At 32.5% G+C, this 16,134-nt stretch overlaps 2 protein-coding genes across 4 annotated transcripts in view; both read left to right on the top strand.

Annotated features, from left to right (window-relative positions):
- Positions 1-2,811, top strand: part of LOC148598487 (scavenger receptor cysteine-rich domain-containing protein DMBT1-like) — a 53,170-nt gene extending 50,359 nt beyond the window's left edge. The window contains exons 49-51 of the mRNA XM_088562573.1: positions 804-1,009; positions 1,612-1,743; positions 2,735-2,811. Coding sequence (XP_088418699.1) covers positions 804-1,009; positions 1,612-1,737 — 332 coding nt within the window. The 3' untranslated portion in view covers positions 1,738-1,743; positions 2,735-2,811. The remainder of the gene's footprint in view (positions 1-803; positions 1,010-1,611; positions 1,744-2,734) is intronic.
- An 829-nt stretch (positions 2,812-3,640) lies between these two features.
- Positions 3,641-15,269, top strand: LOC148598486 (uncharacterized). Of its 3 annotated transcripts, none has more exons than XM_088562576.1 (5): positions 3,641-3,772; positions 7,485-7,940; positions 8,862-9,706; positions 10,118-10,335; positions 14,584-15,269. In XM_088562576.1, the coding sequence occupies exons 2-5, from the start codon at positions 7,517-7,519 to the stop codon at positions 14,657-14,659; spliced, it is 1,563 nt and encodes a 520-aa protein (XP_088418702.1). In that variant the 5' UTR covers positions 3,641-3,772; positions 7,485-7,516; the 3' UTR covers positions 14,660-15,269. The 3 variants fall into 3 exon arrangements, with proteins under 3 accessions (XP_088418702.1, XP_088418701.1, XP_088418700.1); XM_088562575.1 differs by lacking the exon at positions 3,641-3,772 and adding an exon at positions 4,963-5,107; XM_088562574.1 differs by lacking the exon at positions 3,641-3,772 and adding an exon at positions 5,098-5,210.
- Positions 15,270-16,134: the final 865 nt, after the last annotated feature.

Genomic DNA, 16,134 nt, shown 5'->3' with positions numbered 1-16,134 from the left:
AGATCTTTTAGTTACTCTGGTCCAACTCTGTGGAACAACCTATCAACAATAGTAAGAAATTCCAAAAAAAAAAAACTATAAATTTTTTAAAAACAGATTAAGATGCTATTTACTCAGCAAACAGAGTTGATGTATTTGTTTTTGTGTGACTGTATGTTAACCTGTATTTTGAACAGTATGTATTATTGATTTTTTGTATTTGTTTACTGTTGAGTGCCTCAGGGAAGATTAGTGTATTTACTAACTGTGTTACCCTCTTGAAATAAAGTATTATTATTATTATTATTACTATTATTGTTATAGAACTGTTAAGTAAACAGTTAAATCTTGATTTGTCCATACGACACCTTTTTTTAAGAGAACCATGAATAAAATATACCCTTTTAGCATGATATCGTTTGAAGTCTGTTTTGATGGATATCGATTATTAAAACTTTGATAAGACATATCGTATCGTTGTTCTAAATATTAGTACCAGAAAATGTCCATGACAGACCGTTTTGGACGTATTAACATGCATCAATTGTTGCTTTTTGGCCACGTTGCAAACTTTTCAAGGAATGTATCTATCATGCATGAGGTAACAAAGAATTAATCATCCTTAGGATTGAACCTTTTATAACCTCATTAGTGGCAAGTACCTACTCCTATCACAAGACGGAAATTATCTAGAATTAACTGACAACGGGAAATTCACCCTAAGGAATGAATGTGTTTTAACATCGTTAATATGGTACTGTAATAATGAAACAAGTACCTACACATATCACATTACCAATATTTATTCTCATATTTTCCTTCAGCATTTACTCTTAGTGATGTAATAACCGTCAACTGTGAGCCAGATAGATGGGGTGTCGCAATTAACATTACTCTTTTACAAATGGTGAACAAGAAGTTAAACTATAGTGACATCATTCTTTCGAACAGCAATGGTTGTTACGGTCAGATACTTGATGACCTGTTACTTTTCGGACAAAGATATAATGAGTGTAACACAACATCCCAGGTAATAGATTAAAAAAATTAATGACTTGTTTGGTATTGTATGGAAGCCAACGACATGACACTATTGTGATACAGTACCTTGAAAATTAACGGCAATGTTAAATGTATAAAGTGACATGCACGACGTGACACGTCAATGCCCAGCTCTTCTTTTTCTGTTTCCCTTCTGTATCAGAAATGATCAAAAATATTTCCTATTTAGACACATTATCCCGCATTCAGTAGGCTTTCGGAACGTCATTTATCACTATAAATGAGGTGTGGTTTAGAAACCTAATTAGGAAACTTATTGTTTTATTTGAACATTTTATATCAATGATGTATATTTACATGTACTTAGTCGTTTAAAGAACTTGTTAAAGTAAATCTTAACGCACTATCATAGTAACGTAGATACTTTCCATCCTATTTGCCGCGCATGTTTTCAATCAACAAAATGGACTATTAAAATGAAATGTAGCCAAGCTCCTACTATGAACTTAAATGTAAATAATCCTAGTATGCTCAATAACACATCTGGTTCTTACTACTTTGGCCCCAATGACAAAACTAAAAATATCCAACCAGTTGATTTGATAAATGTCTTGTGTGTTTTTTTTGTAGATTTCTAACGGGTACATAACTTATAACAACGCTATAACATATACCTCACCTGGAGCAAATAATTGGACTCTTCCACTGAATTGTAAGATGGTTAAACGGAGGAGAGATATTATAGATACAATCTGATACAAAGTAAGTTCGTTTAAAAGTGGAAGGTGAAATATATTTAAGGCCCAAATAGTCTTCACCTGCTTACGATTTAACGAGGCGAGAAAATGTGTTCATATACTCTTTTTTCTATAATTTTTATTAAAGGCACTGACCAAAACAAAGGAAAGAAATATAGCAAAAGCGAAAACACTGACATAACAAATACAATATATTAAAAAGTAAGGGCGAATAGATGCATATCCGAAACACCGCTTACCAGCTAGAATAATGAAACAGTACCAGTGATCACAAATGACATAACTGTACTTGTACAATACTGTAAAATAATATATGTTGTTTGTTCGGTTTGCAATAGCCGTGAATTAAAAGTCCAAGCTTGAAGTAAAATGTCAATTGAATATAATGATGTTCTTATAAAATTATAATAATACAATTTTGATATACCACTAAAACCTCGTATGTAAACATTGTTCCTTAATAAGACAGTTCATATTGATGATGTGGTATGCTTATGCTCATCAAGTTTTAAGTAAGCAGTTTAACAGGAATCAGCACTTTGTTGAATTAGTTGAAAAAGCATCTTCTGTTTCTTTATTATTAACACTGAAAGACAATTAAGTTGTAGTCTGTAAGAATTCTTACAAATTTTGTAATATGTGATACACACCAAGAAAGGCTACGCATTTTTATTTTTGTTATTACGTTGCTTTAAAGGTCGATTTGATGAAATTTATAATTGTTCATCCAACCTGTCTGCTCATAGGAGTCAATTCTAATTGAAACCAGATAGTTTCTGTTCACCTAAGTTAATTTTTAATTCTACAGTCCGTTCTATATGATTATTTTCTCCTTAGAACAAGAGCTTTTTGAAAATCCACATGGTTATCGCTGTTTACTTTAATATTTTAAACAAAATATCAAGATTAAAAATAAGTAGGCTTTCTAACCATGAATTACATTTTGCATGAATCTTATCTGGAGTGTTACTTCAAATACTTCTTTTATTTTCCAGACTTAATCCATCCTTAATCATTGGTATCAGTGAAGAAATAAAGACAATAATTTTCTAATAAATACTCTCTTACACTATTTGTTCTTGTCTGATATTCCTAACATGTAATTAGTTACTGTATAATTTTCGTAATGTTATAAGTACACGACACATTATTTTACGGTATGATAATGGATAAAAATGATGGAAAATGTAGTATAAACAAATACTTCCTCTTTAAATCTTGATACATTGTAGTATTGCCAACCTGAACTATAAAAAAGTCGATATTTATGAAAATGTTTACACTATAAATGTAACACTTGTCCAAAATATTTGTATTACTTGAGGAATGACTATTAGGTTTATTGGGACATAACATGTTACGTAGTGCACACTCATGAGCATTGGGGTTATTTAAAAAAAGTAGAACAGTCTTTCCTTATAATTTAATTTTAGTATCAAAATTCAAGGAATAAACCAGCAAAAAAATTTGATGACACAACAGCCACATCACATAACTGGGTCTACTGAGATGACGGACAAAAAAATTTATCGAATCAGAAAGCCTGTTAAGGAAGTTAAATCATTATGCAATTAACATGGCTAGCGATGCGAACAACCAAGTCTCGTAACTGAAAAAATGTTGGTTTTTATCATGGCCTTTCCTGCAATGAATCCGAAATATTTCGATCACTTAAACTGAAGAGACAACGTATTTTAGTTTTATCTACAACAAATCACGTCCGTTAAAAAGACATCGTCAATAAGAACAAATGTAATATGATTCTTGTGTAAAACCATGCAGACACGTGCACACATTTACGCATGGACCTTTTTTCTGTAAATGAATAATATAGGCATTTGTGTTGTCACCAAAGTTTATATGTAACCTTCTTCACGATGGTGTAGCATTCCACGGAAGATTAATATAAAACACATAAGGAAGAAAATTAAGAATTAATGTGTGGTATGAAAGAAAGGAAGTGTGTTTATGATGTATTGCTTAAGTATACTACATGTACACATATGTCACTCAACACACAATATGATTCATGTGTAAGTGCTTTTAGAATATTTCTAATTCAAACGGGAAAAAATATGTATAAAATTCAAATTTTATTGAAAAATTATGATGAACATGTTTCACTTTTCACTTTTGTAGATGGTAAAATTTTATATATATTGTAGTAAAATAAAAGTATACAATATTTAAAGAACTTTAATATTGTTAACAATTTTCTCCACTATATACTTTTCTTTACCATTTATCCGATTTTGGAGGTGATTTATACAGTTTTCATTTTTTTTCTGACATACAGGGTCATCGTGAGTAGGTTATTTTAATTTACCATTATAAGCCAGATAGTACAATAAACGTGCCTTTTGAACAATAGGGCGGCAATTAAAGGCACATTTTTTGTTTTTGTTTTTGGCCGTAGATATTGACTAACAAGAAGTTAAACCTATTTCTAAAGACCCTGCATTTATCGATAGATTATGTTCTTATAGTCTAGATTGGTCTTTATATCAATGTGAACTAAACGACCCCTATCCCTTTTCCTCTTGCGGTGTAGGAGTGCCCGTCTTTCATTCCACACTTCCGTTCAATGTAACCATTTCTTATCCGTTACTCCTCCGACAATTCTGAATGGAATTTAATGACATCTTTATTCCTACTTCGCACCTCTTACGTTTAATTTTGAACTGAATATTTTTGAGGTCTTTCATTACCAAATGATTAACTATATGGAACTACCCATCTCATACTGTAACATAGACAATTTATTACACATTTTCATTTTGGACTATTTTAGATTTTGAAACAAATCAATTTGGAGGTGAAAAGTTTTTGAGGGTGTCAATTTAGTCTACATTATTCACATTTTTTCTAGTATATCTTAAATTTTAATTGTTTATAAGACGAATTATATAGCTTTGACTAGACAGGTTGATACTCGGTTACGTATAATTCATCAAAACCTTTGGAAAAAATAAAAAAAATATATATTGGCCTACAACACATTGTTCGTGGGGGCGGGAACTGTAAACAAAAAGGGGGGGGGTTAATTTGTGACTAAATGTTATCCCTTGTTTGAATTTTAACGTACATGTAAATTTTACCTATATATAAAAAAAAGCAAGAGAAGATCATCCGGACTGTCTTTACATAAATTTAATTTTAATGCTTTTATTCGGTGAAGTGAATATACGTGCATTTTAACACTTTAACACTTAAACCATTGACAAACCCAACCGAAACCGAAAGTGTAATAGAGAAGTCCACTTATTTTATTATGTTTATATGTTTGTCAATAGAACAAAATAAAATACTTTCAAGGGTGCATCTATCATTGTTTGTAGAAAAATCACGTGAATTTACTAATCAACTAGGTAAGTGTTTTCGATTTTGGATGAACTTAAAGGATAAAAATAACAGGAAATTTACATTTGTTTTAAACTTCCCTGTCTGTTCATATGCATACTAGTTTCTAAGGTAATGTACCTAACTCGGCATGTAATTATATATCATTATTAGAATTTTTATAATGAATTTGTTTATTTCCCATTATTTAAAACCTGACCAATAACTTCATTATGTTGATTCATAGAAACAAGAGAAGGACAAACATTAAAAAATGAGAAAATCCTTATAGATTTCAGAATTCGTTTTGTTTTGTTTTGTTTTGTTTTGTTCTGTTTTGTTTTTGATTTTGTTTTGTTTTGTTTTGTTTTGTTTTGGTTTTTGTTTGTTTGTTTGCTTTTGCTTTTTTGTTTTTTGTTTAAGTATTTTAATTTTACCTCTCAAGATTAATGGTAGGTCATCAAGACTACTAAAATAATTTCGTGTAGGTAATCCGTAATAACAATGTATAATATTCTCTATGAATACCCCACTAATCATCGAGAGTATTTCTTGTTTTTTTTTTCTGTTGTTCGTTTAACTTGAGTTAAATCATCAGTCATAAAACAAACCATTGCTTTTAATAAAAAGGTAAAAGTAAAAACATTATGATCGCGGAAGAATTAATTGGTTTCCCTTTTGGGGAGTATATCTTTAGACGGAAGAAATATAATCTTCTCCATCAGTTTCCCGTTGTTACTCTTTTAAGGGGAAGTTAACAAGGAAGTGTGTATTAAAAAACATGTTTCACACACTTCATATCACATAGAAAGCATTAAAATTAATTGGAGAAAGGGAATTAACTCCTTAAATTGAGCAAAATTTAGTTCATTTTTTGAGCCTTCCATTGTTCATTTATAAGAAACGTTATAGTATTTGACATACACATGGCATACACATTGCAATTTATTTTTAGTGTATTGTTTTTTTTTTCTTTCATTTATGGAGTATATGTTGCATTGTTAATGTAGTATAAACCTTTGTTTCCGGATTATTTACACCCGTTTTGCTCTACTTGTTTAAACTTGTTCAATGTCTTTCAGTCGACATTACAACTGATTAAACATGATGAAGTTTCAATCGCTCAGATAAGACAACATATCTTCAATTCGACGTGTTTCTGGATTGACTATCCACATTACTTCATGTGGCAACAATGTAGCTCCTTTGACACAAAACGCTTCGGATCTCTATAACAATTATTAATAATTCCGCTAACCTGAGAGTAAGCATGTACATGTCTGGAGAGACAAGAATAATTTTATCCTCTCCCGGAAGTGGATGTGTTTGATATTGATATTTTTGTAATCATAGCACACTTCAATATTTTAATAACTTTGCTTTGTAACAATATCATAGCTTTTCCTTATTAAAACGCTTTTTATTTTGAGTTTTAGTCAATATTTAATTAAATGCAATGCTTTTTTAATAACTTAAATATTTCAGGTATACTAATATCCATTTGCTGGTTTTGCTTAAATAAATGTTAATATTTTCTATAACGTTTTGTAAACTCGTTTTATCTTTTATTTGGGAACGTCGTGTTATCATGGTAGTGAATGTAGAGAGATATACGTTTCATTTTCTTCGAAATCTTCAAGTAAAATTTTGCCCTTATGTTAATTTTTTTGCAGGAATATCAAGTTCAAGATCAAATTCACGAATTTCAGAATATAAGTGATAATGTCCATATTTCATGGTGTTTTTCCGTTACCTCAATCTTATTTTTTTCATTCTCAATTAAAAAAAAACCTATTACCAAGTTATTAAGCTTACAACATCATACTTAGTTAAAAATAAATGGTTCAGCCCCAACGTCGATAGTGTTAGACAAGTGTCGCTAAGTTGCATTATTGTTGCTAGATTATTACCGGATTGTAATCACTTGCAATATTGCGGGTGCCGCTGACGAAGCTAGACATGCATACCTTTCAGTAGCACTTGAGGTCACTCCCGCTTTTTTTGGGAGTTCATATTTCTAGTGCTTCATTTTTTTGTCTTGTTTCCGTTATCTTCAGTTATTATGTGTATTTTATATCCAGGTTCGTTACATTGTGTATGTAGATCGTCTCCGTTCTGAAACACCTAGATGCATGTATGTTGTTCTTGATAGATATTCCCCATACTTTGTAAAAATCCAAATCATCTTTCAAATACATCAATTTTTTTTTCAAAACGCTGGAAATTTTGATCATATTTGCGGCTGACGTATTTTTTGTTTTTTGTTTTTTGTTTTTTTTTGTTTTGTTTTTTTTTTTTTTCAACAAACGTTCCAATATGAACTATTTGTTCTTTTTAGATAGAAATTAGGAAATAAACGAACAGGAACAAATTTGTATAACATTATTAATTTTGCTCTGTTTTCAGGGGCATAGGGATAATCAAGTTACGGAAATGATATGGGGAATACCATATCTTCGGAAAACAAAAAACCAATAAGTGAAAAAGAGGTGTTTGTTAACAAAATCACAAATGAAATTGTTCAGCAGTCTTCCGACGTCATTACGGCGTTTGTCGACACGAGTTGGGACCAGAACGATGAGATAATAAAAGGCTTGGCTAAACTTGGTGGAAACATTTTTATATCTGAATGGCAAAAGCTACGCCATACGCATGCAAATCACTGTCAAGTCGGCGATATTTTTCGAGCGACATCTCCTTGTGGTCTGAAAAGTCGTCATATTTTATTCGCTGTCTGGAAAGAGAAAGATGCCGAATCTTCAAGTGACGAGCAAATCAACTTTGTCGTATACAATTTACTTTGCAGGGCAAAGGAACTTGATGAGTCTGTCTACACAATAGCAATGCCTGTTGGTACTACAGGTATGTGTAAATTACAGTGAAATCTGTTTCAACTGAACCTCGAATTCACCGAAAACTGCCTTAACCAGACAAGATTTGAAGTCCCATTGTTTCAGTTTAAATGTATTTTGAACCTAGATAAATCGTACACCTCTCCAAACCAACCGAATTCTACAGTCCGAAAGGGGTTTGGTTTAGAGAGGTTTTACTGTATATGATAAAAAATAACCGAGACATATGCATTGATCGGTCATATCAATTTGGGTTTTGGTCTAAATATTGTATCTAGTTTCAGCTTCATTGTAAAATTAATCAATTTAATATTTTCAAGCCACATCGGGTGCGGCTTCATCCAGTGCCAGCATTGATGTTCTTTTATTACATCATAATATGGAGTGCAATCATTACTGAATTCATATTTTATTACTTTATTAATAAAGGTGTTAACCAAACTTTATTGCCTCATTGCCCAACATCCAAATGGAAAGTACAATCATTAAATGATTGACATTTGATATAAGATATGATTTTAGGCTTTACCTAGCTAAAGGGACTCAGAATACAATAACATTAATTTTGACTTCTTTAATAATGCGCCTATGAAATTTCGTCCATGGGAATATGCCTGATTTCCTATAGCACGTTTTGAATCTGCGTTAAAAGTTCAGACAATCATTTCCTAATTACATACACCATTTCCGGAATATGTCACTTCGGACAGAAAAAAAAATTGTGTCAGAACGTTTTCATTTATAGAACGCCACTAATGCTCCGTCATACTGAAACCTTTACATATTTTATGTTGTTTTGTTAAGATAAAATAATCACTTTATCCTTATCTTATTTTTATTTCTTGATTCATTACAGTTTCAAAGTTGCGGTTAATTTAATATTGCGTTTTTTACACAGACACTTAAATTGGATAATTGTTTTATGTTTTAGGAATGGTATTCGAAACTCATGTTAAAATAATAAACAACATTTTCATTTGGCTTATACAATTTGAGCAAAAGACAACAACGCATATCCATGTTTTAGCATCAAACGACGAAATTACAGAAATTCTTAGAAATGCACTCAAACCTTTCAAAGACGTCTTGTCGAAGCAACCAGCATTAAAACCAGAGAGTGAGGACCCGAATTCAGTTGAAAGGGAGGACCTGTTACTTTCCACAAAAACAAATGGTTGTGGTTTTAATAGGTGCTATGATCTTGGTTCTGAAACTCCACGTTACTCATTTTCTTCAGAAGAAAGCATCTATGAAAAAGTAATTGATACCTTTCCGGAAAAGGAAAGTATCTGGAAGTATTATACTGGAACAAATGAGGAATTTCAATCAATCAACAGAAAGCGAAAATTGCGATCTGTACAATTTGATGAAGTTGCACAAGAATACTCCAGACTGACAGGGAGGCCAGTTGAACGAACTTTATCACAGTCTAGTCTCGACGAAGTCGTACTGACATACACTAACTTTAAATCAAAGAAAAAACGTCGAAGGCGGAGAGATGAACGATTTTTCTGTAGTATTTGCCAGGATGAGAAAGGCCTAGAAAATAAAGAAATTCTATCAAAATGCAGACATGAATTCTGTCGGGATTGTATAAAGGTACATTTTGCTGAAGTATCCCCTTCTTGTCCCGTTTGCAAGAAGTTTTACGGAAAACCATTGGGAAATCAGCCTCACGGCATCATGTATTTTGAAGAATTGAACAAATACCTCCCTGGATTTCCTGGAACAGACACAATTGTCATCAACTATGACATTCCTGACGGAATTCAAAATGTAAGTTAACGTAAATGTTAACGAGATATGCCATGTAAATATTAAATGTGGGAAGGGGATAATTATCCAATCTCAATTAATATCTTAACAAACCTTTTAATGCATTACATTTAGCTAAGTTTAAGTTTCTTTAAAAGATTGTTTATCAGTCAGATAATAATTTCCGTCAGATATTTAAACAAAAAGTAAATTCATTCTTCACACAAGATTGTTATTTCCAGTGTAAGATGACACGGTCGAGTGACTACTGTTCATGAAAGATGTTCTGTTGCTTTTTTTAACGATATTTTCTATCAAATGTTGTTCGCCTTGAAGCTTTGCTACCTTCCGCAGTTCTTAGCCTCATGCATGTGTCGGGTTATTTGTAAAGTCAGTGCACTGTTATTGTCTTTATGATTTTTGTAATTATAGGAGAATCACCCAAATCCTGGTGCCCCATTCAAAGGCACTCATCGAACGGCGTATTTACCTGCTACTGAGAAAGGAAGAAAGGTCCACCGATTGTTGACTAAAGCTTTTGACCAGCGGCTCATCTTTACTGTTGGAAAGTCAGTCACTACAGGGAGAGAAAATGTGGTCACATGGAATGATATACACCATAAGACACGTCCAGATGGAGGACCTGAAAGGTATTTCTTATATGATCTGCTTTCCAATTTAGTAATGCAAGCATATAATGATTCTGTTTGTCCCGATAGAGGATTTTTAAAATTTTTGTTTTGATTTTTCGTATTTTATCATTTTAATGTCAAAGATTCTATCTTATATTGAAATGGTAATCTGAAAAAAAAGACGTCTTTTTGAACTTTTCTTATTTATTATTTTTAGCACCATAAATAACTATATCTCAAATTTCTCCCACATGGTAATTAAGATTTTTTTCTCGGCAATAGTAACCGGTGTTATTGTACAATATCTTACATATATTAATGGGAAAAAACGTACAAAAACGTCTTAATATATTGTACGATTGCATGTTGTACTGAAAACTTGAATCGTAGGAGCTGCCCTAAATGTGTTCCAGTTTGATATGATTGAGTAATCTATACTGTCTAAAAAACGCAACATATAAACATAGTTGTAAAAAGACGTTAAAGGTATTCAGTAGAAATTATTTAAATTTGATCAACTGAGAGCTGTTAAGGCCAAAATTTGAAACGCGTCACAGATGGGGCTTTATTTAACAAAAAACGACTTAGATGATCGAATTATGTGTTATTAGATTTGTAATTTGAGTGTAAAAACTCGGTGTTTATTTTCCTGAACGCAGTCGTTCAGTTGAATCCTGATGAGGTGATGCTATGTTGAGGTTAGACGCTGCTACCCGTAATATTGCAATTGGACGACTCCAGGCCGGGGAGTGCCAGGATAATGTTGCCAGACGTTACAACCTTCACCGCAGTTACACACCTTGTCTTTGGGAACGATACCAGCAGCAGGATACTACAGACAGAGTAAGACAGACACCGTTCAGGCTGCCCACTTATCACAACTGTAGCCAGGATCGTTATATCTGGTTGTTCTACCTGAAAAATAGGACTGTCGCTGCAACAACAACAGCCTATAACATTCCTGGTACATGTGTTGGAATCTCAGCACAGACAATATGCATACGAAATCACGGGTTGCACACCAAAAGACCGTACTTGGGAACCACCCTGAAACGCCAACATGGCCAGTCGAGGATTCGATAGTGAAACAGGGTTCGTGCCTGGAACCTACTCAACTTGAGACGCGTCTGATTAAATGAAGAATATCGTTTTCAATTAGGAAAAAGAGACGACAGAAAATGTGTCTACGCTGGGATGAACGTTTCGCCTGGAATTGTGTCGAAGAAGTCGACAATGTCGGCGGAAGCAGTGTCATGATGTGGAAAATCATCTCATGAAGAAAACAGCCGGTACACTTTCTAGGCAACTTGAATCCTGTCCGGTTTCGCGACGAAATTATACACTTATTGCCAGCGATCGACGTTAACAGAGCGGTTTTGCAGCATGATAATGCGCGTCTTACAATTAACTATTTGGAACAAATAAAATGTAAATTTAATGCGCTGGCCATCAGGATCATCGGATCTCATTCCTATTGAGCATCTGTGGGGTGAATTGGATAGGCGCTTACGCCAACGGCAGCTACCACCGCAAAAAACTAATTCTGCAGGTTCAAAAACAGCATCTGCTTGAGTCTATGCAAAAACGAGTTACAGATGTATTTCGGGCAAATGGAGGGCATAACAAAAAATTACATTTATGCTCTGTTAAATGAAATTAAAGTGAACAAATGTTTGATCTTAAGTGACACTTTAAAAATAATTGTGCAAAAGGAAGAGGATACATAAGGCTTTTTAGCATTTACTAGAAGAAATGAAATTATCTCCCTTCAGTAAACTCAAATTTTTTCCATTTTTTGAATTAAAACAATTTGTTTTATCTTTGTTTTTATCAATATCAAAAAAGAAAAAAAATCGTTTACAAAATAAATAAACAAAGTAATATGCTCTGCGTATTCAATCAGTATATGTTGAATAAAGAGAAAAAAACATTTACATCTTGGTATTTTACTTTACACTATTTTTTTTTATTTGTATAGTAAAAACTCGTTTTAGTTTTGTCAGAGACGCATACAAAGTATGATACTGTTTTTTCTTCTGTTGAGTGTGGATCTCTTGGGAATTTTTTTTTAAAATTAATACAATGCTTATCTTCTGTGCCCGACATCAATGTAAGATTAAAAATTGTTGTACAGTCACGATTTGGTACGGTCACGTATTTATCTAGTTCATCTTTACTTCTTCGCATTAAATTCCTAAAAGGAGCTAATAATATTTGATTCAGGTGCCGTAAAGTAGTGTTTTAACACATGTAATGACATAATTAAAAAAAAAATGTTTATAAAAATTCGGTGATTATCGAGAGAGAGTGTGTTCCGCTGAAAACCGAATCAATTAAGATGGGTTCAATATACAATCCATGTGTTGCCATTACATCCTAAGCTTTAACTTCAAAGTCAGCAGTTAAAAGTCACTGATGTTTCTTGTGTTTATATACAGCTTTGTATAGCAGCCACTATATGGGGATTGTAGTACTTTAATAGGGTAAAAATCGACAGCCAACCTATAATCGATTCCTAAAGATTGAAATCGAAATCGAAATTGAATATGAAAATGAATGAAACTTTTTCATTAAAAGTTATGATTATGAATAGTAGTACATATATGTTGGAATGTTTGAAGTAAGTGCATCTATTAAGGTGTAAACTCTATCGATAGTTCATCGTACACTTCGTAATCTCCCACTATCTTGGCCTTCTCTCAGCGGGAGCTTAAAACATGCCGCTTTCGGACTTATCGGTAGTCACCAAACACAATGATGGGGAGAAAGGGGAAGTCATGAAGCTTAGAAATGATACATTTCAAAATAATAAAAATACATCTTGTTTAAAAACCTCAAATAGTTCGCGGCAATCCCATGCTTATATAACCTAATAAAACTTAACAACAAACAATGCAGAGTCGCATCCACTCCAAATTTATTAGCCGGAACGCACCTTCCTTTGTTTTTAAAGATTTTCAAGAGAAGGATAAAGAAGGTGCGCTTGATAAAAAATACTAAAAGTACATGTATATATTTAATTTACACATGACCGTTGAGAATCTACAAGTACATCTATGCACCTCATGAACGGTGCGACCATGTATAATTCAACAAGTAACAGCTTTGATATAAATACGGATCAGTTTTTATAACATTTTTACCGTATTTAAAAAAAAATGGACGTTGGATACGAAAGGAAGGTTGGAAATTTTACATTATATACAGGAAATTCAAGTAAAACGATTTAAAAAAACACACAAATGCGTAAAAATTGAATATACATCTTGTGTATAAAAATTGCAATATCGAATACATGCTGGGACATGTTCGATATGTGTACACTAAGTATGTGATGGTGTAATTAGGTTACACGGGTGGCCAGGTTGGACTTGGACATTTTTGAAGCGATTTTAAGCTTGATTTAAAACAAAAATAATAAATTGAAATAGAGATCCAGCGTAAACAAAAGAAAAATCCTTTTTCCTGCAGAAAGAAAGGATATTGTTATTCAGTTTTCCTCCGACTTTATGATATTTTTTACCGATTATTTCAGTAGGCAGAATAAGGCCTTATGGTCACTCATCCTTTCATATTTCTATGTGATAAATGATGATTGTTATTTTTGAAGTAAATGTCATTTTCCTATGTTTCAATTTTTTAGAGAGTATATATTATAGAGCTACCATAAACATTTGTGTATAAGTTTCCCCACGTACAATTAACGGGCACATTCGAGCGATGTCATTGGGGTATATTTTGTTTGATAAATATTTACGGTTTTAATACGAAGAAAGTTCACATTGATCATTATGGATGTTAGAAAGGTGTGCGTTTTAATTTCAAACTTCCTATTGGACATAGTGGGATCACGTGTCTAAATTAGAATTAAGAGCTGAAAATACCAACAAAATATACAAGTCTTTATACTAAAGTGAATATGGAATTATCACAATGATGAATATATCCAGTGTTGAAAGGAGAATTCTGGATTTTGCAAATTAAACATCTACTTGTAGGGTTACCAATTGTATGGATATAGGGTATAATAAAATCTAGAGTCAAGGACGAAACAAGCTCCAGTCGTAAAATTATAAAAAAAGGTACAACGGGGAAGTCATGAAAGCAGTGAGGGTTGAAGGTTATCCGAGCACTGGAGAAGAAGCTTGTTTTTGTCTCAATTGCTTGTTCCTCCTTTTGTTGAGATTGATTATCACTACAATCATGATTATTTGCTGTTTAAATTTTCTAATTGTCTTGCTATTTACAAATGTTTAATTTTTACAGATATGGATATCCTGATCCAGAGTATCTTGACAGAGTTTTAGATCAGCTTCATAGAGCTGGGATTAAAGATGATTAGTTGTGCGCATATCTATTGGACAAAACAAAATTGAAAAGAGAGTTTACTATGATTTCGGAAAAAAAGACGGATTGATATCATTTAAATTGATGCTTTGATGATAATGGGAGATTTATGCCAAGAAGGATATAGACAAACGACAAGAAACTACCGTAATTTATTTTTTTAGTTTAGACTTCACGAAGCAAATTAAGTGCTCAGTGTTTTAGTTATATCAAAACAGACAGTATGGATATTGTTTCATGCTTTTGCCAGATCTTTGATGAAATTGTACCGAGGGTCCAATGGAAAATTGACAAAACCTAAAGCAAATGCATATGTCCTCACATTTTTATTTTATAGTTACATATACTCAGCTAATCTAAAACAAAACAAAAACAGGCCGATCATGTATGATTTTAGTTACTTTATGTTCTTTTTTATGTATGTTTGTTTTCCATGTCTGGATTTTGTCCCTGGATTACATTCTTTTGATTACCACTATAACATTGGTTGCCTTGATTACTCTTTGGTAATATACAAATGATTCTACTTAAATTTATACAGCACATATTACCTAAATTGTAAAAGAAGGTATTCAGTATGATATTAAATACTATATTTCATTGTTTTTGACTATTTCTTATTTATATTTATCCTTTATGTTCCCATTTAATTTGATTGGTGGTTTGTTTTGGATTTTCAGTACTTAATTGGCTGTTGTTAATGGCAGATTCATATACATTTTTTGTAAGATGCGTGTAATCAGTTTGGAATAACTCTAAAATTGTCTTAGTAATTTTGAATGACATCTACTTAACTGCTTAAATTGTTTTTCATAGACTGTCATCAATTAAGGTAACTATGATCTTGTAAAATATAACCTGCAATGTTTATTTTTCAATGCATTTCTGAATGATTTGACCCCACCACTTGATAGGCTAATTTGCGTACCATGTTGTTATGAAGGAACAGATACTATTTTACAGTGGTAGTTTATAAATAGAAAAAAAAAACGCGCTTAAAGCAAGGAGGATAAGGATACCTATGATCCGGGGACAAAGACTAGACCGGGAACTTATGATCCGAGGACAAAGACCGGGAAAATGAAGAAAACACTAGAACTCTGAAAAATAGAAACTAAAAAAACATTATGCATTCCGGTTTCCATTAAAAAGGTAATGTATATAAATTTTATGGACGCAAACTCTGTTTTTTAGAATCACCCTCCGTGTTGATCATGCTTCAGATGACCACAACATTATTTAAAGTAATGACTCTTAATTCTGTGGTAACAGTACTTTTTCAATAACTCATTTGTAAAATGTCCAGTATTGTGTAAAAATCCGTTCAGCTTCAACACAATCTGGATAAACATATATATTTATGTTATGTCTGTGCTGTGATAAGAAAAACAACTCCACACGAAAGAGTTTGAGGAGCTAGACCTAGGGTAAGGGGCATAAGTCTTGAAATCAGTGATGTGCTTGTATCAT

The sequence above is a fragment of the Perna viridis genome, chromosome 14 (assembly GCF_037379345.1).
Source record: "Perna viridis isolate PV_CMFRI_1.1 ecotype Kerala chromosome 14, ASM3737934v1, whole genome shotgun sequence".
Lineage (NCBI taxonomy): Eukaryota > Metazoa > Mollusca > Bivalvia > Mytilida > Mytilidae > Perna > Perna viridis.
The sequence above is the reverse complement of the archived record's forward strand: the minus strand, read 5'-3'. Positions and strand labels throughout refer to the sequence as shown.

What these genes read in the sequence shown, in the direction of transcription:
- LOC148598486 (XM_088562576.1), top strand. Translation starts at nt 7,517, where the DNA reads ATGGGGAATACCATATCTTCGGAAAACAAAAAACCAATAAGTGAAAAA. An exon ending in TTCCTGACGGAATTCAAAAT is followed by an intron (nt 9,707 to 10,117) that starts GTAAGTTAACGT and finishes TTGTAATTATAG; the next exon opens with GAGAATCACCCAAATCCTGG. An exon ending in CCAGATGGAGGACCTGAAAG is followed by an intron (nt 10,336 to 14,583) that starts GTATTTCTTATA and finishes TAATTTTTACAG; the next exon opens with ATATGGATATCCTGATCCAG.